Raw genomic sequence first — 24,097 nt, forward strand, 5'->3', positions numbered from 1 at the left:
CCGTCGCGCTAAACATTGTAACATAACCAGTAACGGCTACATCAGGAATGCGCACACTGGGTTCCTTCTTGGAAGGTTGACGGAATTGTATACTTTACATCCGGTCACCGATGCAGGGAACGACGCCTTCCCACGGTTTTGTCGCACGTTTCGTGGATTGTTAATTTAGATAATTCGTGGATTGTTCTTTTAGACCCCTATCACAATTTCTGATAGTCAACCGACTGTGGGATTCCCCTAGTCAGAAATTGTGTATATAAATTTATGTATGATGAGGAAAAGGCCTTCAGCTGTGTGAAATTGCACTGTGTTGATGTCATGGTTTATAGTGCGTACATATGTTCCGCAAATACAGTTAATATAATTTTCTCGATCATATATTTGAATCAAGAGAGTATGACGGATGGATGTGAGCAAACACACATACACCCCGCCTCGCTAAGTAGAGGGGCCCATGCATGGTCAAGCGATAAGATGCAGCGTAAGCTTTTTCGACGCGGACTCACCCTGGCCGCTGCCGAGAGCGTGAAGCTGCAACACTCTGTGACGATAAATCGTGAGGTGCGTGTCATTGGGTCCGCGAAGTCTTATAGAGATAGAGTTCTCCGGTCTACTGTGTAACCGCGTGAAAGACTCAACTGTGCGAAACAATTCAAATCCAAAACTTTTCAAAACTAATTATTCGCTTAACTTACTCAGTTAATAATTTAATTTACATTATTTCCGTTTCAATTTATAATTCAAATCAAGTGTGTGTGTGTGTGTTTTCGCGTCTAATCCTTCTTTCTGATTCAGGTTTATCAGCGATCCAGAAAGTTTTCCAAAACTCAAAAAGCGAATTTAAAAGCAGATTTACATTTATATTATTGCGACTGTCTGGCGAGTTCCCTTTCTTATCTTTTTCTTTACCACTTATTTGGCACTGTTAAAATTTAATGCATCTAACTAATAATTTCTGACAGTCAAACGACTGTGGGATTTCCCTAGTCAGAAATTATAATCAATTATATTAGTACCTGAACTTTATACAATTATTGATCGATCATTTCCATAATTTATGTTATGTTCTTTTGATTTCATCCGTTATTCAACATTAAAATTTTATTTATACTCAAACTCTACTAGTGAATTACCTATCTGATTCCATTGAAAAGACCCGTATGGGACTGGAGCAACGACGATCCCAAAATCTACCCCTTATCCTTCTGAGAAGGTACCTAAATAATTATTAACTAAAAGAATCGACTGTTACGACTGCGGCGAGCTTCCTTGCTTTTTCTAAATCATAAACTCAATCCAGCAATACTTGATAGTCTAACGACTGTGGGATACCCCTAATCGATATTGCGTCGAAAAATCGTGCCGCTCGAACACTAAAGGCCGCGGCACGTAACAGATCTGGTGGCAGCGGTGGATACCAGGAATTTCTCTTCGCAAAACTTCCTGGGTGCTCCTATTCATTGAAATCAGATAGAATTTACGAACATTTTCCATTTTACAAAATTACACAATTGTTAGTGTGGTCGTGGTAGCGCGGTGTTTTGTTCCTATTACAAATAATTAAAGATGTCGCAAGACGCAAGTGCAATGATGACCTCCATGGCAGAGTGTCTGACTATCCAGAATAGTACTTTAAATATTCCTTACTTTGACGGGAAGGGCGTTCCTCTGAAGGATTTTGTGCAAGATGTACAAAATAGCGCAACCTTAGTGCCTCCTGCATTAGAGGGCTCATTTCTAAAATCGGTATTAGGAAAATTGAAGGGTTCAGCCCGCGATAGTACTTATGGAAAAACATTTAATACAGTTAACGAATTAATTAAGCACCTGAAGGGTAGATTCGCACCGGGCAAAAATTATCCTTATTATCAACACGAAATAGAAAATATTCGCATGAAAAAGGACGAATCGGTTAGTGACTTTTATGATAGATTAAACATATTAATCAGTGGAGCTCGAGTCGCGTTAGAAGATGCTTATGAAGGTAATGCAGAACAAATGTTATTACCACTAAAAGAATGTGGACTGGAAGCTTACATTCGCGGACTTCCAAACGAAATAGCGCGCTCAGTAGATGCACGTGATCCTAAAACTTTGGATGATGCAAGAAAATTTGCAGTACGTATAGAAACGCGAATGAAATCCGGAATATTACCTTCAAATGAAACACAGAAAGTATCATTTCATCAAAATAATGGCTATTCTCGAACAAATTCGTATTATCAGGATTACTCTAATCGGCAACCCTCAAATTCCACTCGCTATCAAAATTATGCAATTAGAAATGAAGAGGAGAGTCGTACACGTTCACCAAGTCCAAACCCTAACATAAACGAATCGCCAATAGGAATTTTGAAACCTCCATCGCGAAATCATTTTTATAATCCACCCGGATTTCCTCCACAACCGTACTATTCGCCTTATTTCTATCCGCCAATGCCATATCCAAACTATTACCCTTACCCCCACTATAATGCAAATAGTAATGAACTACCACGTTCAGTAAGAGGTGGATATTCGCAAGGGTCTAGACCAAGATCTCCATCCCCTGGGCCTTCGGCACCAGGACCCGTTTCTCTATATAATAGAAATACTAAATCCGAATCCGAAGATAGAACGGATCATTTAAACGCGCAAATGACCCGGCGGACGGACGCGACGTCGAGTCATCTGAAAAAAGAGCGTCACGCAACTGTAAAATTCCTAGCCAACCAAGAATTGCAGCAGTAGAAAAACCTGAATCACCACTAGTGAAAATGATGGGTAAGGAGTTGAATATGGGTTGTGGATATTTCCTTGTAAATACAGGCGCGGATATAAATATAATTAAATTAACTGCCTTGGACGACAATGTTTCAGTCGCACTTCATGAATCAGTTGCTATCTCGGGAATAACTCCGGATACTACAGAGACTTTAGGTACTACAATAGTTACTTTATTAGGCAAACCCGTAAAATTTCATGTCGTAAGTTCTTCATTTGTATTGCGCTGCGATGGTAAATTAGGGAAAGAGTATCTAACACAAGAGCAGGCTGAAATTTCCTTTTCCCATAACACATTGGTAACACGAAGCGATCCTATCAAACCTATACCTTTTATTGGCCATGATCCAGTACCTCGTAGGGTAGGACCCCGACTTTTATATTTAAAAGCCCGTACTAAACAAACAGTTGCCATTAATGTTACGAATCATGATCTAAAGGAAGGATATTTACCACAAATCGATACTATAGATGGCTTGTACATTGGCGAAGCTATCGTGTCTGTAAATGATATAGGTGCATGTCACGTCCTTGCCATTAATACGACGGATAAGGATGTCGAAATCGAAATTCCGCCACAAGAATTAGTACCATTCGTGTATCATAACTTCTCCGAAGAACAAAATTATTCCGGTTCCGATACAGAAGATGCAACCTTGCCAATCGTGGAAGACAGAGTTCCAGAAATAATTAAAAGATTACGTCTCGATCATTTGAACGAAGAAGAACGGGCTCATGTAATTCAACTCATCAAGGAATTTCCGGAACGATTCCACTTGCCTTGTGATAAATTACCATGTACATCTTACATTAAACATAGAATCCCCACAGTAGACGATGTTCCTGTAAATACGCGACAGTATCGTTTCCCTCCGGTTCATAAGGATGAAATAGAAAACCAGATCCGTAATAAATTAAATAATGGAATAATAGCACCGTCAAATTCACCATACAATTCGCCCATTTGGATTATCCCTAAAAAACCCGATTCTAAAGGCAATCTGAGATGGAGAATGGTGATAGACTTTCGGAATCTTAACGAGAAAACCATTGGCGATGCATATCCGTTACCGAACATTACTGATATACTGGATCACTTAGGTGAAGCTCGTTATTTCTCAACATTTGATTTAGCAAGCGGATTTCAACAAATTGAGATGGATCCCAAGGATAGACAAAAAACAGCCTTCACGACTCCAAATGGTCATTACGAATATATCCGAATGCCGGAAGGTCTTAAAAATGCTCCAGCGACTTTTCAAAGATTAATGGATCAAATCCTACGCGGGTTACAGGGCGTAGAAGTTTTCGTTTACTTGGATGATATTGTGGTGTACGCCAAAAATTTAGAAGAACATGAAAAGAAAATTCGTCGTTTATTCACGCGTCTGGCTGATGCTAAATTAACTTTACAACCAGATAAGTGCGAGTTCCTCAAAATAGAAGTTGCTTACCTAGGACATGTTATTAGTCGGGCAGGGGTAAAACCGGATCCCAAAAAGTTAAGTGCAGTAAAGAATTTCCCTCGTCCGAAAAATCAGAAAAACATTAGGCAATTTTTAGGTCTAGCAGGATATTATAGACGTTTTATCAAAAACTTCGCAGAAAAGGCTAAACCGTTGTCAGACTTGCTGAAGAAAAATTCTACTTTCATTTGGGGAAAAGAGCAAAAGAAAGGATTTCTAGAATTGCGAAAAGCACTTTGTAAAAGTCCCATACTTCAGTATCCAAATTTCAATAGTCCGTTCACTTTAACTACAGATGTGTCAGACTATGCCATAGGCGCTGTACTCAGTCAGGAAGTAAATGGTCAAGATCTCCCAGTTGCATATCTTTCGAGGATTTTAACTAAACCAGAGCAAAATTATTTCACTGCAGAAAAAGAATGTTTGGCAGTCCTTTATGCAATTTTACACTTCAGACCATATTTATACGGCCGAAAATTCACCCTAGTCAGTGATCATGAACCGCTACGATGGATTAATTCAATAAAAGATCCAGGGCAAAGACTGATCCGCTGGCGATTAAAATTGCGAGATTATGAGTACGAATTTATTCATAAAGCAGGAAAATTAAACACAAATGCTGATGCCTTGTCAAGGAATCCAGTCATAGTAAATGAACTACGTTCGTCGGATGACTTCAGTTTATCGGATTCCTCTGATGACGCAAATTCGGAACCCGTTCCTGATTGCCCAAAATTATTACCAATAAATAAACCTTCAAAAATAGGAAGGTCAGTAGGTTCAAAAGGTAAATCAAAACAACCTGTACCGTTGGATACCAGTGCAATAGCAACTAAAACACGCTCAAAGATTCAAGCTACTGAAGTGCCGGGATCGTCTAAGTCATTACCGTTGTCTAAAACACAAGAATTAGGTACATTTAAAGAGCTTTCTCTTGCGGAGGATAACGATTCCGATCACGAACAGTCAGATCCGCCTGTATTCCGCCAACGTAGGAGTACGCTGCCGAATCTGGGGTTTCATCCTGAACGGATGGTGGAGAATCCTAAAATTCCAGAGGCGCAGGGTGGTACAGTGGCCGGTGCGGAATTACAGAAAAAAGGGAGCGAGTCCGAATTAGATAGAGCTATTGCCATTAATTTACCCGAAGCTGGCGATAGTGATAGTGAAAATCAGGATAAACAAGAGTCCACTTTTATAGATTTAGAAGAGCTACAAAAGTCTTTCAGTAAATTTGAAAAATCATTACAGGATAAAAGCGCTTTATTACAGGAAGTTGAGGAGGAACTTGTTCTATTGGATGCTCTTTCTGAGGGAGACACTTTGGACGAAGATAAACAAGAAATATTACAAGAATTAGATCCATATGATGACGATACTGGGGACGAAGAATTGAATAGGCGAATAGAAAAATTGTTACAACAAGCTAGGGATTCCGCGAAAGAAAATCCAATTCCAAATACAAGGGTTGAAGAATTAGCCAGCAAGGCTCCTCAATTGGAAAATATCCCGGAAGAAACAGAATTAGAATCAACAATATCAGATAATACGATCATAAATAAGCCTAGGTATCATTCAACATTACCTACTCCAACGATAGATTCGAATCCTATAGCACTTTCGACACCCTTTCCAGACCCAACTGCCGATCGAATTCCTAAGGAGGGAGGTAGAGAACCTTTCACTCAAAAATCAACTCCTCGACAACTATTCCCAAAAACCCCAATTTCATCCTCCATATATATTCCGAGCGCTGATTACATACCTCCGGATATCGAATCTCGGAGCACGCGATACAAAAGTAAAGACATCGTAATTTCTACGAGACAAAATTTAACGTATTACCGATCAAATTATGTTCATTTCATTTCATCCGATTGTGAACTTATTACACCAGTAAGTATATTGCTCTCCGACTTGGGGATTATTAATAGTAATGATCTGAAAGAGGCAAAGCCCAGAATAGGACAGATACTTATAACCAAACGCGGTAAATATAGGATATTCAGCGTAGTAATAAAAAAGAAACATTTTGATAAAATTTCTATTCGGGATTTGGAACTTGGTCTACAGAACTTAAGGAAGATTCTTTTAGATCTAGATATACGGGGTCTAAGAATCTCACAAAATGGTGACTTTACGGACGAATTACCTCAAGGTACGTTAATAGAAATATTAAGGAATACATTTGAGGATAGCAATATCGAAATAGCCCTTTGTTACGGAAACACTCAGGTGCCTCCGGAAGAACTTCGTCTGAAAATCATTTCAGAGTTACATGAAAGTTTGGTAGGAGGACATAAGGGTTTAACAAAGACATATTGCAGAATTCGAGAACGATTTTATTGGCCAGGTATGCGCAACGATATTCAAAATTATATCCGTACTTGCAATAGTTGTCAGAATCAAAAATTAGTAAGAACTAAAACTCGTGAACCAATGTTAATCACTGACACTCCTTTGGAGCCATTTTCTAAAGTATCATTAGACACTGTAGGTCCTTTACCCACTACTCCCAGCGGGAACAAACATATACTAACTATGCAAGATAATTTGACAAAATATTGCATAGCTGTCCCTGTTCCGGACATAAAAGCAGAAACTATAGCTCACGCACTGGTTACTAACCTTATATTGCAGTATGGAACGCCACGCGCAATACTAACGGACAAAGGGACTAGTTTCATTAATAAGATAATTCGGAACTTAGCAAAAATCTTCAAAATTCAACATGTCACTACATCTGGTTACAGACCCCAAACTAATGGCGCATTAGAAAGAAGTCACATAGTGTTAACCGAATATATTAGCCATTATATGAATGATTTTGATGATTGGGATAGATTAGTACCCTTCGCTATGTTTTCTTATAACACATCTGTTCACGAAGCTACCAATTTTACTCCGTATGAATTAGTTTTTGGCAAACTTGCGCGTTGCCCAAGTTCCTTCCCGAACGACGAGAATTTAGTCACATACAATTCCTATTTACATGATTTAATAACGCGACTTTCAGAAATGCAAGTAATAGCAGGACAAAATTTAGTTCAGGCAAAGGAAAGATCAAAAGTGTACTATGATAGGAACGCCCGACCCTTCAAAGGCAAAATAGGGGATATGGTACGTGTTTTAGTAGAACCAAAAAGGGGAAAATTCGCCAAGCGTTATCACGGACCATATAAGATTATTGGGATATTGGAAGGCAATAATGTGTTGTTAAGGGATGAAAGTGGTAAAATGCTCACCATACATGTCGATAAATTACAACTAAATTGATCGATTGGACTGATTCAGGAAGAAGGATGACACTGACCCGACTGATAATCTTACTTGCTCTGCAACATACCGCGCGGACCCAGGAACTATACAGACTGACACGTACGGATTTGAACCCGGGTTTATACTTCGAAAAAATCAACGCGATTAGATTTCAAAGGGCTGATTGGCGATTCATAATAGTTATAGATATAGATAAAGTAGTAGCAGAATTCCCATATGAAGTCGGGAACATTGAACAAACTCGTCGCCACTGCACTGAATTTCCAACCACGATACCATGTGATTCTTATTTACGAACAAAGTACTTAACAAATAGAGTGCGAGAAGCATCGGAACTACAAAAGGAACTAATGGAATTGAGCATGGAAATTAAGAGGCCAGAATATGAATCACATAATTTGCCTAAAGCTATTACACGCAGGAATGCACCTTTCGGATTCATAGGTTCAATTAGCCACGCCCTATTTGGAACTTTAGACATTGACGATTCTGAATACATTAACAAGGAAATAGATAAGATATATGCTGATCAGAGAAAAATCACCCAACTTGTCAAAAATCAAACACATATAATCATAAGTGACCTCCATAATGTTCATAAAACCTTCAACCGAGTTGCAGCAGAAGTAAAAACTAATAGACAAAAGATTTTGGATTTAGTACTGCAAGTGGATAAACAGTTGGCCTTGAACTACAGCGTAGCAATGAGTCAATATTCAGCATCTGTTGAAACCTCTCTAAATCATTACATTACTACCACGCAACGTTTTATCACGCCTTTGAGCACTGCACGCAACGGAAAATTACACCCATCATTACTGAGCGGATCTAGTTTCAAAACAATAATAAATGAAATACATAACTCAATGGTCGATTATGAACTTCCAATACCGAGGGACCATCAACGAATCGAGGATCTCGTCAAGATATCTCGTGTCAACCTAAAGTATATAACAGGAAAAATAGTCGTAACAGTACAGATACCATTAGTAAATCGGATTGAATACGACCTGTACAAACTACACGTATTACCAATTCCTCAGTACGTTAATAGTTCTGGCGATGCAGGAAGTAGTAATAGAACCGCAATTTCGGCTTTCATCTTACCGGAATTTCCATATTTAGGTATAAGCACTGACCACTCCAAATTCTTCGGATCAGATAATGCATTCATAGATTCCTGCACCTGGGCATGGCATTACTACATTTGCCCACAGGACGTCCCATTGCAAGACATAGCTCACAGAACATGCGAAACTTCTCTATTACTTCAACCAGATCCGAAATTCTTACGCTTGTGTAATATTAGAATCATGCCCTATCATATACCTTCCTGGCGAAAATTAACTACGCTTGGCGGATGGTTATATTCATTTGAACAACCGGAACCGATGCAAATCCTATGCGGTCGACAGAAGAATACTCACACCACCATAGTTGGAACAGGAATCTTGGAAATACATCCGGAATGTTTTGCAAAAACACGACATCATACCTTGCTAGGATCAAAAACGTACTTAAGCAAGGATTCCTATTACTACATTCCTAATCTATTACTGAACGTTAGCCTGATATCACCTGAAATCTATCAGTACTCCAAAGAGAAACACACCACAGAGAATCTATTTTCAAATGACATTAATAAATTAGAACGCACATCTGATTCGTTGTATGAAATTGAAGCCCAAATAGAGGAAATTGGAGAACATCATCGAGCAAGGAAATCACATTTGTCATTGACGTACGGATCAATAGCGGTACAGGCCGTAATCATAATAGGATCGATGATTTACCATTTTTGGAACCCCCTGAAGACCTTATGCAGGATACGGTTCCTAAGGAAGCGTGACTCGAACCACGAACCAGAGGAAGCTTCAACCAGCCAACCAGCACCAATACCATTACAAGAATCAAATACTTCGCAAAACAAACCACCATTGCCTATTCAGAGGGCAATGATAAATTGCTAGCAATATGTATAACAACAAACCCTGACAGTCTAAGGACTATGGGAATCCCCTAGTCAGAAATTGTTGTTAGTTATAACTCTTCTATTGTTCTTCTGCTCCTTTGATAATGATTTTATTATTTCATAATTTGATCTTGCTTGTGTTTAACTGTCTGTAGTGTATAGCGAAATGGCATCGTCCAGTCAGTGGCAACAAAACTCCACGGAACGGCGATTGTTTATCAGCCGTTTGTCTCCATATACAAAAAAGGAGAAGCTGCTAGAGGTATTTCGCCCTTATGGTGTCGAGCATGCGGTGGTAATGAGGAAAACAACGGGAAACTGCGCATTCCTAACGTTCGCAACTCTAGACGGAACAAGGAAGGCCTTGGCTGCGGCGGACGTCGGAATAATATGCCACAAATGGAAATTGACGGTGCTGATGGCGGATTCATGGCACAGCTCAAAGCTAATTCCCCCACGACCCGATGTGACTCCATTTCCGGGAATTGACTTAAGCGACAAAATTCCCCTACCAACGGAATGTATTGCAAAAATTGCCAGCTATTTGCCATTCGCAGATCGGGGTCGCTTGGAAATGGTTTCCAGACGATGGCGCCAAGGTAGCCTTGCCTCCTATCACCATATGCGTCATATTGACCTCAACAACTGGTGTTGGCCGAACGCGTGGGAAGGGAAATTGATAACAACCAATTCCTTCCACTGGTTGATGATGAGGGTGGGCGCTTGTCTGAAGAGTATAGGTATAAATGAAGAAAGCTTGGCTAAAAATTTAAAACCACAGGTAATGGCTATTGCGATTAAAAACTGTCCTGGTTTGGAGTCTTTGGACCTAACCGCGGTAACTATAAGACCGTCGGCATTGAGGGAAATGGAACCTCCAGCACCACGACTGACCTGCCTTAAACTAGGGAGATGCGACGGACCAGTGGACCCAGGGCTGTTCAATGTGCTGGGATCTGCCAGACACTTGAGATCGTTCTGCGCACTGGGGACAGATATTACCGGTAGATCCTTGTTAGCCATAACCAAAGATCTCCAACAGCTTACTCTCCACGACTGTATAATATTAAAACCTGAAAACTTATCGAAAATGCTTCAGGAATTAACGAGCCTGGATCATCTAGACATAAGCAAATGCGATGGCCTAATAGATCACACCATTCTACAAGTGTTAATTGACAATATTAACCTCCACGCCACTTTAACAATAATCAAGTTTCATTTTTGCTCCTTTAAAGAGTCTGTTCCTGAAATAGAAATGGAGGAGGACAATGAAGCAGCCGAGAGGGGAGAGTTTGTTGAACTGGAGCTGGGGCCAGTGGAGATGGCAGTTTCTTTCCCCTGCAGGTACAAAAATGTGACCAGCCTAAGCCTCACGTTTTGCGGATGGGTAGCCGCCGGCCTCGTTTCGGAAATTGCGCTGCATATGCAGGATGTAACGTCCTTAAACATCAGTGGTTGCACAAACATCAAAGGAGAATTCACCCTGGAACCGCTGCGACAAATGCAGAAACTCCGGATCCTGAGTGCCAACAACATGCATCCCAGCGTCGGAGGGTGGTTCCTGCAGTTCCTCAAAGGCTTGGTGGAGGTACACTGTAGGGAGAATCAAGGAATCTCCGACGAGGACATATGCGGTATGCTGCGGCAGTGCCCTGAAATAGCCATAGTCGACGTAGAGAGGTGCCAAAACATCGGCAAACCGGTATTAACTTGCGCTTACGAGGTAGTGGCAAGGGGTCACAGGACCGAGCCAATACATTTATACATCGGAGGTACCCAGATTACGCGATCCACAAAGTACAAACGCAATCATTTTCTACATGTTACCTACGACCTGATGTACGAACCCCTATTTAGACCCATCTAAATTGTAACAGGATTGCATTGCGACAATGTGCAAACATTATGGGATTTCCCTAGTCCAATGCAACCTGAGCACATACGTCCATATACATATACGTCCATAAGCGCTACTGTACCTATACCTTCAGTATACATCGTCGGGGACGACGATGATTCCAAGGAGGGAGGGATGTTACGTTCGGAACGAAAAATTTTTCTTTTTAAGACGGGGTATGCATTAACAACGCCTAGCGTTATGGGAAATCCCTCGTTGATCATACTCCCGCCTAGTTAGTTAATAATAAATTAGTAAAATCAGAACCCCTTCTTCGAAGCATCGTCGCCTCGACATATTGCCGTCCCGTGATAAGGATAAGGCGGTGCTGACGCAGCGGCGTTCTCACTAGAAAGTCGCGCTCCGAAAGACCCAGTGGCTCTCTTGCTGTACCGAATTCGCTCTGTGTAAGCGGCAGGAGTGTGGTTCAACAATGCCTTGCAGCATTGTGGGAGAGCCCTCGTTGAGCGCACCTCTGACCGTCGCGCTAAACATTGTAACATAACCAGTAACGGCTACATCAGGAATGCGCACACTGGGTTCCTTCTTGAAAGGTTGACGGAATTGTATACTTTACATCCGGTCACCGATGCAGGGAACGACGCCTTCCCACGGTTTTGTCGCACGTTTCGTGGATTGTTAATTTAGATAATTCGTGGATTGTTCTTTTAGACCCCTATCACAATTTCTGATAGTCAACCGACTGTGGGATTCCCCTAGTCAGAAATTGTGTATATAAATTTATGTATGATGAGGAAAAGGCCTTCAGCTGTGTGAAATTGCACTGTGTTGATGTCATGGTTTATAGTGCGTACATATGTTCCGCAAATACAGTTAATATAATTTTCTCGATCATATATTTGAATCAAGAGAGTATGACGGATGGATGTGAGCAAACACACATACACCCCACCTCGCTAAGTAGAGGGGCCCATGCATGGTCAAGCGATAAGATGCAGCGTAAGCTTTTTCGACGCGGACTCACCCTGGCCGCTGCCGAGAGCGTGAAGCTGCAACACTCTGTGACGATAAATCGTGAGGTGCGTGTCATTGGGTCCGCGAAGTCTTATAGAGATAGAGTTCTCCGGTCTACTGTGTAACCGCGTGAAAGACTCAACTGTGCGAAACAATTCAAATCCAAAACTTTTCAAAACTAATTATTCGCTTAACTTACTCAGTTAATAATTTAATTTACATTATTTCCGTTTCAATTTATAATTCAAATCAAGTGTGTGTGTGTGTGTTTTCGCGTCTAATCCTTCTTTCTGATTCAGGTTTATCAGCGATCCAGAAAGTTTTCCAAAACTCAAAAAGCGAATTTAAAAGCAGATTTACATTTATATTATTGCGACTGTCTGGCGAGTTCCCTTTCTTATCTTTTTCTTTACCACTTATTTGGCACTGTTAAAATTTAATGCATCTAACTAATAATTTCTGACAGTCAAACGACTGTGGGATTTCCCTAGTCAGAAATTATAATCAATTATATTAGTACCTGAACTTTATACAATTATTGATCGATCATTTCCATAATTTATGTTATGTTCTTTTGATTTCATCCGTTATTCAACATTAAAATTTTATTTATACTCAAACTCTACTAGTGAATTACCTATCTGATTCCATTGAAAAGACCCGTATGGGACTGGAGCAACGACGATCCCAAAATCTACCCCTTATCCTTCTGAGAAGGTACCTAAATAATTATTAACTAAAAGAATCGACTGTTACGACTGCGGCGAGCTTCCTTGCTTTTTCTAAATCATAAACTCAATCCAGCAATACTTGATAGTCTAACGACTGTGGGATACCCCTAATCGATATTGCGTCGAAAAATCGTGCCGCTCGAACACTAAAGGCCGCGGCACGTAACAGCCGCTTCTAGTACCGCACGGCTTAGCCAGTGCAGCCGGTATTGGGAGACACAGCGTCACATTCAATTAATTTTCATGCGACTAATTTGAAAGTGTCCGCGTTTCTGAAAACGTGTCCGTAAAGATTAGAAGTACGGCTATATCCTCATTTGTTTCAAAATTTTAAATAGTGCCCTGCTAGTATAAAATTGCATTTGTTTAAAACAATTGCAGAATAAATGGCAAAAATTGTTTTTTTTTATGTGACATAATTTTTATTAGATACTCTTACTTCTCCAGTGTAAACACCCAAAAGCTTATTCTTACCTTTCTCTTAGTTCAACAGTTATAATTTAATGAAAAAAGTCAATTTCCACAATTTTGAAAATTTTGAAAAATCCTTTGAAATACGTTTATATATCACTAAAGACTACAACATATCCAAATTTCACCAAAGTCTCAAATGGTATTCCGAAAAGTGTCGGATTTCGCGTTGAATTACCCAGGATTGAAATGCGAAAAGTATTCTTTTTCACACGCGGTCAAGTGCACGCGTGCCTGCACACACACACACACAGCCGCGTATCGCAGCACAGCATGTCTGCTTGTGGCTGCCTCCGCTTGCGAGTAGCGGAGGCGGTTGTGCAGATGTGTGCGTGTGAAAAGAAAACGGGCCAAAAGTGCATGTCCTTCGGTTTGCGTAGCGAGGGGATCACGTTGTCTAAGAAGAACATTTGTATCGCGTCCTTCTTCGTATCGGGAAGATAAATTAGAATGATATTCACAGTAATGCAATAATAATATTTTCATGAATATAGCATCGTAACATTTGTGATATTTCCCTAATGATAAATGACACCAAACACGGTATAATTTGAATAATACATATTTAGTAGTAATATGTTTCGGCCGCAGAAAAGGACAGCGAATGAAAAAGATGGGGACAATCGGCAGTCCTTTCTTCCTCTCGCTCTCTTCTCCTACGTTCGAGGCTGTAGACAACCTTCTAAAAATATAGGAACTGCGGTAAAGTCTCGATTAGGGTTTAGAATTATGACTATGTATCTGTTAATAGTGTTAATTTCTATCACCTCTAGCGCCAATCGTGCCATACCCGATCCGAAATCGAAAATCGGTGAGAGACAACACCGATGCAAAACGAGGTTCGCGATAAAAATTATTTTATTTTTGGTTCTTTTTTTTTATCAATTTTTTACCAACATATTTGTGACGATTTTTCCGATTAAAATGACACCAAACACGATATGGTCTGGACAATTATATAAATAAAAATTATTCGTATCCACGATAAGTAAAAGTTGTCCGATTTACGTCGTGTTTGGTATCATTTTTTAATCAGGACATTCTAACAAACATGTTGATAAAAGTTTCATGAAAATGGAACCAAAAATAAAATAGTTTGTTGTATCTTTTTGCGAACAAATATATAACTTTATTAGACTGCACATAACGAGTATATAAATTGTCAGATACACACTCGCGTTTTAATTTTAAATTTTGATTGCGTTAGTATTATCTCACACGCACACGGGTATCTTACTTCGTTCCGAGGCTTTCGCTTACATCGAGACTTTACTGTACTATATCTTCTTTAACTATGCCTGTTTTCTTTTCTAATGTATGGTTTTCTTATTTCTATGTATGTACCACGTGTTACTGATTATTGATCCTTTACATGCAGGCAACGATTGAAAACAGCAGCGTGCCTCACGGTAGGTCAGGGCACCGTGGCGGAAGCAGGTACGCATGCAGGAACCTCGTACGACGAATCGCTTGCAAGCACATCTGCTGCATATAATTTTATACATGAAGAAGACGTAGGAAATTTTCAAGACTTCCCAATTATCGAAGGAATTGTGGAACAAGTACATTTCGATACGGACGCAGAAGAAATTTTAAAAGAAATACATTTCAACGCGGACGAAGAGGAAATTGTACAAGAAATAAATTTGGACACAGACAAGGATGAGATACATTCCGTAAGAGACATCAACGACGAAACGACTCAAGATGTTGGAAGCGATGCCGATTACTGGGTGGTAGAAAATGTAGAACCAGAACAGCCGGAAAATCCAATTTCAGAAGGAATAGACTTCGTTGATTTTTCGTATGTTTTCGAACAAATAAAAAATCTTGGAAAACATTCAACTATTGGCTGTGGCGTCGAACATTTCGAAATAATTAGATGTCAACGGAATGGTCTAGAAAATGTGTATTATGTAGAGTGCAAAATGTGCAAATACACAGAGCACATATCCTGTCTTCGAAAGAGTGATACCACTATGGATATCAACCGCGCCGCTGTTTCCGCAACAATGATGACGGGCGGCGGATATAATCAACTGGAGGACATACTGACTGCCGTGAACGTGTCCTGTATGACCAAAAGGATCTACGAGATATGTCAAATTGAGCTAATCGATGCCCTCGAGGTGGCCGCACACCGCGAAATGGAAGATGCTAGAAATGAGGAGAAAGCATTAGCTATAGAAAGAGGCGACGTACATGCAGAATCCAATCTACCGTTTATCCCAGTTGTCGCGGATGGCAGCTGGATGAAAAGGTCCTACCGCGGAGGAGATTACAATTCCCTTTCTGGCGTAGGAGCCATCGTGGGATACCACACGAAGAAAGTGCTGTACATCAGCGTGAAGAATAAATTCTGCATGACTTGCCAAATAGCAGGCACGAGGAAGGAAGAACTGCGCGAGCATCGTTGCTTCAAGAACTGGGGTCGTTATCAGAGTTCAACTGGCATGGAGAGTGTTGCTATTGTTGAAGGATTCAATTGCAGCATAGATATGCACGGCCTAATATACCATGTATTAGTTGCCGATGGCGATAGCAGTGTGTACAAGAAGATATTGGACAGTAATCCATATGGAAAGTATATGGTGCAGGTACAAAAAATCGAATGCACCAATCACCTGTTACGCAATTTCAGTAAAAGAATAAACGAAATCGGAACAAAAGGCCGCAATAAAGATCTAAGAGCTGTCGTACAGAATAATGCTCTCCGCCTGCGTGCTGGTATAATAAAAGCTGCGGAATACCGGTTGCGAGAAGAAATACCACTCGAGGAACAAATTCAAAATTTGAAGCAAGATTTGAAAAATGTACCGACTCACGTTTTCGGTCAACACAAGGAGTGTCAGAAGTTAGCATACTTCTGTAAGAAATACTCTGATCCCAACAGAGTAGACTACGTTCCACGACTGAGAGAAGCTGGTATTTATGAAAGTATCGAAGAAGCGATGCAGCAACTTTTCGTTAAAGCTGACAGTTTGCTGCGCGGTCTAAACAACAATGCTGTTGAAGGTTTTAATAACATCATTGCTAAATTCATCGGAGGCAAAAGAATAAACTTTGGACGAGGGGGCTCGTATCAGGGTAGAGTCTCCGCTGCAGTCGTCCAATATAACACAAAAGAGGCGTTCAGCAGATTGAGTACGGCAATGAATAAAGAGCCGCCAACCATGGTAAAAAAGCTGGAAGGACGTCGGAAGCGCGCGGCAGAAAAAGCAAGGGAGTATAAAAAAGAAGCGAAAGCATCCTTCTTTCGAAATAAAAAACAAACGTGCGACCAGGATTACGGCCCCAACGCGGCAAAACCAGATATGGAAGAGGCAGTATACTCTTCCGAGTGTAAAAGGCACGCGGATATACTCCTTCACTGGCAAACGAGGCGAGACGAGATCCAAGTGGAAACTCGCGATCAGGCGAACAGCGAAAAGTGGATTGGTTATAGGAAGAAATTATTAACTGCATCGAATTTCGGCAAGGTATGCCGATTACGAAAGACTACACCACGGGCAAATACTGTGAAGAGTATAATGTATCTGCAACTCCACAATTTACATGCTCTCCAATACGGAAGGGAAAATGAGGCAAACGCATTGAGACAAATGCAAGAAGAATTAGGAATGCATATTCTACCGTGTGGCCTCTTCATCGATGACACTGTGCCTCACTTAGGTGCAACTCCTGACGGCCTCGTCGACCATGATAAAATCGTCGAAGTAAAGTGTCCTGAATCGGCCAAGGATTTAACACCTGATGAAGCAATAAAACAACTTGATAATATACGGCGTATTTTCAAGGGTAATGAAATGAATAAGAATCATCATTACTATTATCAAGTGCAAGGACAATTGCACATAACGAAAAGGCAACGGGACTATTTTTGTTTATGGACGCCGAAAGGTATGAAAGTTACAACAGTATCGAGAGATGATCGATTCTGGGCAACAGAAATGCAGGAAAAACTGAAGAAGTTCTATGAGGACTGCATGTTGCCAGAGATTATAGATAGTCGATACAATCGCCAACAGCCGATTAGAGAACCTCCCTACATAAAAACAGGAGGAGCAAGTACGAGTACACAAAAAAGTACACAAAACGATGGATAAAAACATTGCAATAGCACCGGCGAGTGCATCCAGCGCATATGAAGAGCTGTCTAATTAGTAATTGCAATTCAAAGTCACTATTGCACCGGCGAGTGCATCCAGCGCATACGAAGAGCTGTCTAATTAGTAATTGCAATTCAAAGTCACTATTGCACCGGCGAGTGCATCCAGCGCATATGAAGAGCTGTCTAATTAGTAATTGCAATTCAAAGTCACTAATGCACCGGTGAGTGCATCCAGCGCATATGAAGAGCTGTCGAATAAGTAATGTTCCAAAATGTAAGGAAGAAAGTATGTAGAAGATACATATGGAGAGTGAATAGGACCGTCTATGACGGGGGTGGTGGTGGGCCTTTTCACACTCTTCTAATAATAAATACCTATAGCTATTCTTTCATATCAAGTGGAAATGACATGTATAAAAGCGTAAGTATGACATATACTTTTGTTATGCAAATAATTGGATTAATTGGAAATCATCATGAATGTTTCTCTCATATATGAATTTGTTTTAGATATTTCCACCAACCAATATCAACATTGAAAATCATGCTCTGTGAAGCGAGGAAAGGAAGGCTGTCTTCTCCGCAAGCATAAAGATAAGTAAATAACATACATACATTTACATTTTTACTGCATTCAGATTACAACTCGTTCTAACTTTTTATCACAGGTTCTATGACAACTAACTGGAATCTAAAGGGGTCAGTGCCATCCCAAGAAAATATTTATGAGAAATAGGACACAATAAGTGTGAGTATCAATTTTTACATTCAAGTGATATAAACACAAAAATTATTTTTATTAAATTTATTTCTTTTTGCAGATCAAACCAGGGTGTACACATGTACACTGGGCTGAGGAATATCGTTGCAACTACCACAAACGCACGGTGGAAGAGGTACCATGTGCAGCAGCAGATTTTCTTTCAGCTGGTGGAGCAGAGTTTCTGTCCTTAAAGTGACAGAAAATATAACCTATATGCTTTACCCGATTTCCTAAAGATACTGTTGTGGCGTAATGATAATGTTTCGAAAGGATGATGAAAATTTCACAAAAGTAGCGTAATAGAACGAAATGGCCGCTAAACATTTATTGTCATTTAGCATATACAGGGTGTCCCACTAAGGAGTGGACAGCGCGATATCTCTTAAAGTATTGTCGATAAAAATATAAAAAAAATAGGGAATTGCATGGTTCGAGGGGGCCCATTTATTAGCGCGAACGAATTTTGTTTCCGATTATTATTTTAAAAGATACGATGGTCAAGTTCGGTTTTTCAAATGGAACTATTTTTTTTAAAGACCTGAGTTGATAGTGCGTTCCAAGACAAATTCAATAAGCTTTAATGTATACACTTTATTTCCACTGGTTTTTAAGATATTGCGCTTGCAAATTTACTGATTTTCACTGCAAGAAACCTCTCTGGAATGGCAAAAACCGGGGGCGGTCTTACTGGCGCCACGGGTGGCACTGCCTGTTGAAATGGATACTTACCTGCCAAAGGTCTACGCCAGAAATGGCAGGCCCAAAGGCTGGACAATTCTTTTCCGTCAGAAATGCTACTTAGGTAGGTACATCTGCGGTATCGAGAAGCGCATCGTTACTTTTATTTCGCACTTGCTTCTACGCTCGGATGGCCGGTTCTTTTGTGAAGGATGCAAATCCGATTGGTTCTGATACAATCTGCTCCCTATGGTTGAAATTTAGTCTAGCAACTTTCACTCCTCCTAACCTAACCAATCCAACTTGCATCCCTCCCAAAAGAACCGGCCATCCGAGCGTAGAAGCAAGTGCGAAATAAAAGTAACGATGCGCTTCTCGATACCGCAGATGTACTTACCTACCTAAGTAGCATTTCTGACGGAAAGTTTCAACTTTTTACTTGAAAGTTTCAACAATATTGTCAATATTTTGGTTTATTACATTACGGAGTAGAGCTATGAGCGCGTCAAACGGTCGCGTCGTTGTATTGTCTACGCGCGGGAACCGCTCGGCTCTGGCCGTTGCAGCTGCCAACGGTATAACCAGTACCCCTTCCAAAGAGCTATCCTTCTATTTCCAGTTTTATACCTGCTTCCTAGTCCCTTAGTCCCTTAGTAAAAGAAACCTCATTTTACGTCGAGAGTTCGAGGTATTCGCATCACGAAGTATCGAAATTTGTTAGTGTGACAGTGAGCAAAAATGGAGACAAGAAGTAGTGATAAATTGTTTATATTGGACTACTACGAACAACAAATTGTTGGTGCAAAATTGCCGAGTAACGGACAAGTGTTACGAGTTCTTTTCTATAATATGAGAAAAGTAAAGCTGGACCTTAAAACAAGTGCTACTCTAGTTATAAAAGAAACTGAAATATTTTGGGAGAAAGCACGAATACCAGTGAAGAAGACTCTTTATCAGAAATGGAGAACATTATATAAATCTGTCAATCGTCGAGCTGCAATCCAAATACAGCGGGAAGAAGAATTCAAAGATTCATTGGACGATTTATTTGACATCGCCCATGCGAATGCTTTAGAAATGATAAAAATCGAAGAAGATAAATTATTTCTATTGAAACAGAGGGAAAAAGGGCGAGTTGGACTAATGAGTGCCAGTGATCGTGCTTTAGCAGAAAAAGAAAAGCGGAAAACTCTTCGAGAAGAACGGACGAAAATACTACAAGAACAAGGTCAACAATCACTTGTACAAGGTAACATATATTTTTAAAATTTAACTCTTTTAAGTATATTTCTAACGTTTTAGAAATAAATTCAGTATATTTATTTTTACATTACAGAAACAGTGCAGCTACAATCTTCGTCGTCATCCAGCGACGAAATGACAATGAATGTACCGTTAGGTTCGGGCATTGGAGATTTTCCGTTAGATTCGAGCATTGGGAATGTTCCTGGGGGGTTGCAGGTATCCAGTGACTCAGAAGTTGAAGGTGATTCGAATATACCTGGGCCGAGTGACCGAAAAAGGAGAAGAGGGAAAGTCCAAGCATTTTCTTCAAAGTTAGTTGCAGCTTTAGATGCGTGAAAAATCAGCGATCGCGATGCTGTTCGTATTATTATGGCAACAGCAGAGAGCTTAGGTCACAATACAAATGAATTAATTATTAATCGCAGTTCTTTTCGGCGATTTCGCCATAATTTTCGCGCAGATCACGCCAAACATCTGCGGGAAATGTTCGGAGAAATTAATCTCAGGGGGATAACTGTACATTGGGATGGCGCGATGTTGCCTACTTTGGACAAGAAAACTGTGGAGCGACTTCCAGTGGATACCTGCGATTCCTTCCAGTCGTGGAAGCGATCAGGCCTTGGCGATATTTGCAACCTTAGAAGAATGGAATTTAACGGACCACGTAGAAGCTTTATGCTGTGACACGACTTCGTCAAATACGGGACGATTACAGGGCGCATGTGTGTTGCTAGAACAAACAATTGAAAGAGATCTTTTGTATTTTCCTTGTCGCCATCAACAGACGCGGTCGCGTCTGGAAGCTAATTCCCCCTCCCCTCTACCCATAGGCACACTGAGCGACCATGTCTCTATACACGAAAGATAGCGAAATTGACAGGTCGTCGGAGCTATTTTAGCGTTATTATCTTATTTTATGACATAGTCCCGGTGTTTTTACATGATTAAGGGGTCTCCCTAGTGTGACGGTTCAAAAAAATCGATTTTTTGTTTTTGTTTTTTTCTGAAAGTTCAACATCTTAAGAACATATTCCTAAAATATTATAGCTGAATTCGAAATTTTGGCAACGCTGTGAGCTATGAACAGTAGCGCGCGACCGGGCGCGCAGGTATGAATCGGAGCCCTCCACGCTTGTACCGAAGGTCGACCTTTTTGACTTTAAAAACCGTTACCTCCAGAGTTTCCTATGACCTGGCTACCTGTACCGTCCCCTTCTGTGCTAAAGGGGCCCCTCCAAGTGTTATAGCGGGTGTGATTCAGTGTGCATCGTAGACTCGTGACGACGAGTGCATCGTAGACTCCTGAGCAAAACAGAAGTGAGCAAAGTGAAAGAAAATGTCCAGAAAGAGCGATAAGGAGCATTCGAAAGGCTATTTAAGCCGAAACAAGAAAAGAAGATTTACAGGAAACCGCTACACTTTTGAACAAGACGTGAGTTTTGCCAGCACTTCGGCTAAGAAGTTAGTAGAAGGCAACGACGAAGACATTGAAGTGACCCGAACGCACGGCTATCGTTTTGTGGACTTTTTTTCGATATTGACTGCAATTAGTCAGTTAATTGAATGCAAAGTGTGCCATAAAGACATTAAATTTACTGAAACGAGTGTGCGTGGCTTAGGTTTTAAGATTGGAGTGCAGTGCGAATGCAACGTCACTTACATCAATTCGTGTCCGTTGATTTCTAATGCATACGAAATAAATCGCAGAATAGTATGCGTCATGCGTTTATTGGGGATAGGAAATAAAGGCCTGAACCTATTCTGCGGATTGATGGACTTGGCAAAAGAATTCTATAGTAATACATACTATGCCGGTTTAGAAAATCTGTACACTGCCTCAAAAGCTGTTTTCGAATTCAGTACAAACTTGGCGATGGACGAGGAGAAGCGAAGTACCTTTGAGAAGGAGAAGTCAAATATAAATTTAACAGTTTCTGGAGATGGTACTTGGAAGAAGAGAGGATTTTCTTCCCTAATCGGCGTTGCAACATTGATTGGGAAATATACCAATAAAGCAATAGATGTAGCTATAAAATGCTCATATTGTAAGATGTGTGAAATGTGGGAAAAGAAAATTGACGACGAGGAAGAATACGATGAATGGAAAAGGAATCACCAAAACCAGTGTTCAGTGAACCATGAAGGATCTGCCGGGAAGATGGAGGTAGATGGTATTTCTGAAATGTTCGCCAGATCGATGCAACGATATGGCGCCATGTATACTCGCTACATTGGCGATGGCGACAGTAAAACGTATAAAGGCATTGTGGATTTGAATCCATATGACGTGCAGGTGAAAAAGTTAGAGTGTGTTTTACACGTTAAAAAAAAGGATGGGTTCTCGTTTGAGAGCAGAAAAAAAGAAACATAAAGGAATAGGGGGAAAAGGTCCGGGAAAATTAACGGATAAGTTAATAAATGATTTAACAGCATATTATGGGTTAGCAATTACACGACACACGGATTCAGTGGAGGAAATGAAGAATGCGATTTGGGCAACGTATCACCATAAGTGCTCCACTGATACAGCCCCCGAACATGATTACTGCCCTACCGGAGCCGAAAGCTGGTGTTCGTGGCGCCGCGCTGAAGCAAAAGGCGCCCTCGACAATTACACTCATGATCCACCCCTTACTGAACTCGTACAGCAGGTTATAAAGCCCATTTATACCAGTTTATCCCAACACGAATTGATAGAGCGATGTCTAGGCGGAAACACACAGAACAATAACGAAAGTTTTAATCAGTTAATTTGGCATTTCGCTCCAAAACATATATACTCTGGGCCAAAAACAGTTGAAGTAGCAACATATTTAGCAACTTGCATATTTAACGATGGCTACCAGTCACTGTTAAGAGTATTAAATACGATGGGAATAACAATTGGCCCAGAAGCCAAAAGTTTTGCCGATTCGCAAGACGTGAACAGAGTTTGCTTTGGAGAGAAAAGGCATCAGGAAGCATCAAAAGCAGCTCGAACTGCTCGAAGGAAAGCAAATGCAGCTTTACAAGAATTGTATGAAGAAGAGGAAGGTGTACTCTATGGGCCATGCATCGGAGACTAATCGTAAGTATGATTTATTATTTCAAAAATGGTACTTGAATCTTTAAACGCGTTTTACTCGAAACTACATTTTTCGGCCCGGCGATCACGATATCTCCAAAACTACTCAACCAAACGACTTAAAACTTAACATATATATTGAGTGCGTGTTCTCTTAGGATCTGACCTAGAATGAAGTCAATATTTGCAAAATTCGAATTTTGCAGCTCAAAAAACTGACCACTTTTTTGCCGCGAAATGAAAACTTTTCTTTAAAGTGCCGCCATTTTTTTATTTGGTGATTTTCTATTTTCATTCTAGTTCAAGTCCTAGCTACATTCATATAGATTAAGAAAATAACTGTGTTTTTTGTTTCAGATAACCATGGCAGCCGGAATCGTGATCGCCAGCAGCAGGCGTTTTTTTGCGAGCTTTTCATTATAACCCTTATAACATAAAATATAATTATCATTAATGCTTCAAAAAATTCAAGTAGATTGTCAAAATGTAACTGAATAAATACCCCAAAGTTAGAAACCGCAATATCAAGTACATTTCCTTCAAAAACATTCCCAAATATAGCCCTATTTTCCAGGCGTCACACTAGGGAGACCCCTTAAGCGAATCATTTTTTTTTTTCGAACCTATACAGGGTGTCCCAAAAATGTCGGAGTTCCTTGAAAGGGGTGACTCAGGGGGT

At 40.4% G+C, this 24,097-nt stretch overlaps 6 protein-coding genes across 6 annotated transcripts in view; 5 read left to right on the forward strand and 1 right to left on the reverse strand.

The window, feature by feature from the left end:
• LOC143374151 (uncharacterized) overlaps positions 1–24,097 on the forward strand; it is a 232,093-nt gene that overhangs the window by 184,204 nt on the left and 23,792 nt on the right. The gene's annotated exons all lie outside the window — the stretch shown is intronic.
• Positions 1–24,097, reverse strand: part of LOC143373935 (tRNA pseudouridine(38/39) synthase) — a 147,174-nt gene that overhangs the window by 90,273 nt on the left and 32,804 nt on the right. The gene's annotated exons all lie outside the window — the stretch shown is intronic.
• LOC143374149 (putative RNA-binding protein EEED8.10) lies at positions 9,647–11,542 on the forward strand. Its single transcript, XM_076822076.1, has one exon. It carries the CDS (start codon positions 9,647–9,649, stop codon positions 11,348–11,350), a length of 1,704 nt encoding a protein of 567 aa, XP_076678191.1. The 3' UTR covers positions 11,351–11,542.
• LOC143373924 (uncharacterized) lies at positions 14,741–18,402 on the forward strand. The gene is made up of 2 exons (XM_076821628.1): positions 14,741–18,089; positions 18,179–18,402. Exon 1 carries the CDS (start codon positions 15,486–15,488, stop codon positions 17,661–17,663), a length of 2,178 nt encoding a protein of 725 aa, XP_076677743.1. The 5' UTR covers positions 14,741–15,485; the 3' UTR covers positions 17,664–18,089; positions 18,179–18,402.
• On the forward strand, positions 20,241–21,596 carry LOC143373956 (uncharacterized). The gene is made up of 3 exons (XM_076821716.1): positions 20,241–20,358; positions 20,446–20,665; positions 20,815–21,596. Exons 1-3 carry the CDS (start codon positions 20,253–20,255, stop codon positions 20,852–20,854), a joined length of 366 nt encoding a protein of 121 aa, XP_076677831.1. The 5' UTR covers positions 20,241–20,252; the 3' UTR covers positions 20,855–21,596.
• On the forward strand, positions 22,696–24,016 carry LOC143373951 (uncharacterized). Its single transcript, XM_076821710.1, has one exon. The coding sequence runs from the start codon at positions 22,832–22,834 to the stop codon at positions 23,417–23,419; it is 588 nt and encodes a 195-aa protein (XP_076677825.1). The 5' UTR covers positions 22,696–22,831; the 3' UTR covers positions 23,420–24,016.

The sequence above is a fragment of the Andrena cerasifolii genome, chromosome 10 (genome assembly GCF_050908995.1).
Source record: "Andrena cerasifolii isolate SP2316 chromosome 10, iyAndCera1_principal, whole genome shotgun sequence".
Taxonomy (NCBI): domain Eukaryota; kingdom Metazoa; phylum Arthropoda; class Insecta; order Hymenoptera; family Andrenidae; genus Andrena; species Andrena cerasifolii.